Source organism: Bison bison, unplaced genomic scaffold (assembly GCF_000754665.1).
Source record: "Bison bison bison isolate TAMUID 2011002044 unplaced genomic scaffold, Bison_UMD1.0 scf7180017864530, whole genome shotgun sequence".
NCBI classification, from domain to species: Eukaryota; Metazoa; Chordata; class Mammalia; order Artiodactyla; family Bovidae; genus Bison; species Bison bison.
In genome coordinates this window covers 3,291,744-3,293,129 of record NW_011495080.1, presented here as the reverse complement: position 1 = coordinate 3,293,129, position 1,386 = coordinate 3,291,744, and the positions used below count along the sequence as shown (strand labels likewise).

Below are 1,386 nucleotides of genomic sequence, written 5' to 3'. Positions count from 1 at the left end.
GGGACGCCGAGCTGCAGCGTTCGGGGGCGCCCCTCCTCCCGCTTCTTTTGTGCGACCGACGGGGGTCACTCACCGGGCCAGGAGCTCTAGGAAGATCACGTTACTGCAGCAGCCTGCGAAAACCAGGCCCACCGCGAAGGCCGGGCGCATGGCCAAGACAGGGGAAGGGGAGCGAGAGCGCAGAGGAAGCGCCCAACTAGACCACTACCCCAGGAAGCCCGGCTACCGCCTCGCCGTGGCACTGAACATCACCACCGTCCTGGAGCGCCGCTCTCCCGGGTCCGTGACGGTCTCCCTTTTCTCAGCGGCTGCCACCAACGCTGCCGGTCAAGGAGCTGTAGTTCGCCGTCAACCGGAGCCCCATTCATACGAGGGGTCGTCCGAGTCCGGGCTAGACTACACTTCCCAGAATGCCGCGCGCCCGTACGTCAAGCTGCAGCGTATTCCGCTTCTGCCGGGCAGCTCAATCGAAGAGAGAGGCGAAGTGCCCATCATGCCTCGCGCCGTAGCGAGCCGCGAGGCTTGCTGGGAAGTGAAGTTCCAACGCTGTCAATGTTGTTTCCCGTGAGGCAGCCAAAGGCTACGAAAAGGATTCGTCCATCGTTTTCAGGGCAAACTCACAGCTGAGGGCACTAGAACAACACACCTGTGATTGACTGATAATTAGAAGTGTTCTAGGATCTAACACGGAGAAGGCAATGGCAACCCACTCCAGTACTCTTGCCTGGAAAATCCCATGGACGGAGGAGCCTGGTAGGCTGCAGTCCATGGGGTCACAAAGAGTCGGATACGACTGAGCGACTTCACTTTCACTTTTCACTTTCATTAATTGGAGGAGGAAATGGCAGCCCACTCCAGTGTTCTTGCCTGGAGAATCCCCGGGACCGCGGGGCCTGGTGGGCTGCCATCTATGGGGTCGCACAGAGTTGGACATGACTGAAGCGAATTAGCAGCAGCAACAGCAGGATCTGACAATTCTCCTGAATTGGGAGAAAGTGCAAATTTTCTGAACTTCCTTCTCTACCTTTTGAGAAGAACTTTGGACTCAGGGAGTTGGTGATGGAAGGCAGGCCTGGCGTGCTGCGGTCCATGGGGTCGCGAAGTGTCGGACACGACTGAGAGACTGAACGGAACTTGGACTCAGGAAGTTCTAGTACTCAATCTTGGCTTAGCCACTAATCAGCTCAGCTAAGGCAACCGGTTTCTTATTATAGGTAAAGATGGGAACAGTAATGCCCATCTTGCTTCCCTTGTGACTTAGATGGTAAAGAATCCGCCGGCAATTCGGGAGCCCTGGGTTCAGTCCATGGGTTGGGAAGATCCTCTGGAAGAAGGCATGACAAACCACTCCAGTATTCTTGCCTGGAGAATCCCCATGGACGAAGG

At 56.5% G+C, this 1,386-nt stretch overlaps 1 protein-coding gene across 3 annotated transcripts in view; it reads right to left on the bottom strand.

The window, feature by feature from the left end:
- The window catches only part of SLC35B4 (solute carrier family 35 (UDP-xylose/UDP-N-acetylglucosamine transporter), member B4), a 42,707-nt gene extending 42,260 nt beyond the window's left edge, over positions 1-447 (bottom strand). For all 3 annotated transcript variants that reach the window (XR_824496.1, XR_824495.1, XM_010831654.1), the window contains exon 1: positions 74-447. Coding sequence is in view for 1 of the 3 variants with exons in the window: in XM_010831654.1 (XP_010829956.1) it covers positions 74-150 (77 nt within the window). In the remaining 2 variants the exon portion in view is untranslated. The remainder of the gene's footprint in view (positions 1-73) is intronic.
- Positions 448-1,386: the final 939 nt, after the last annotated feature.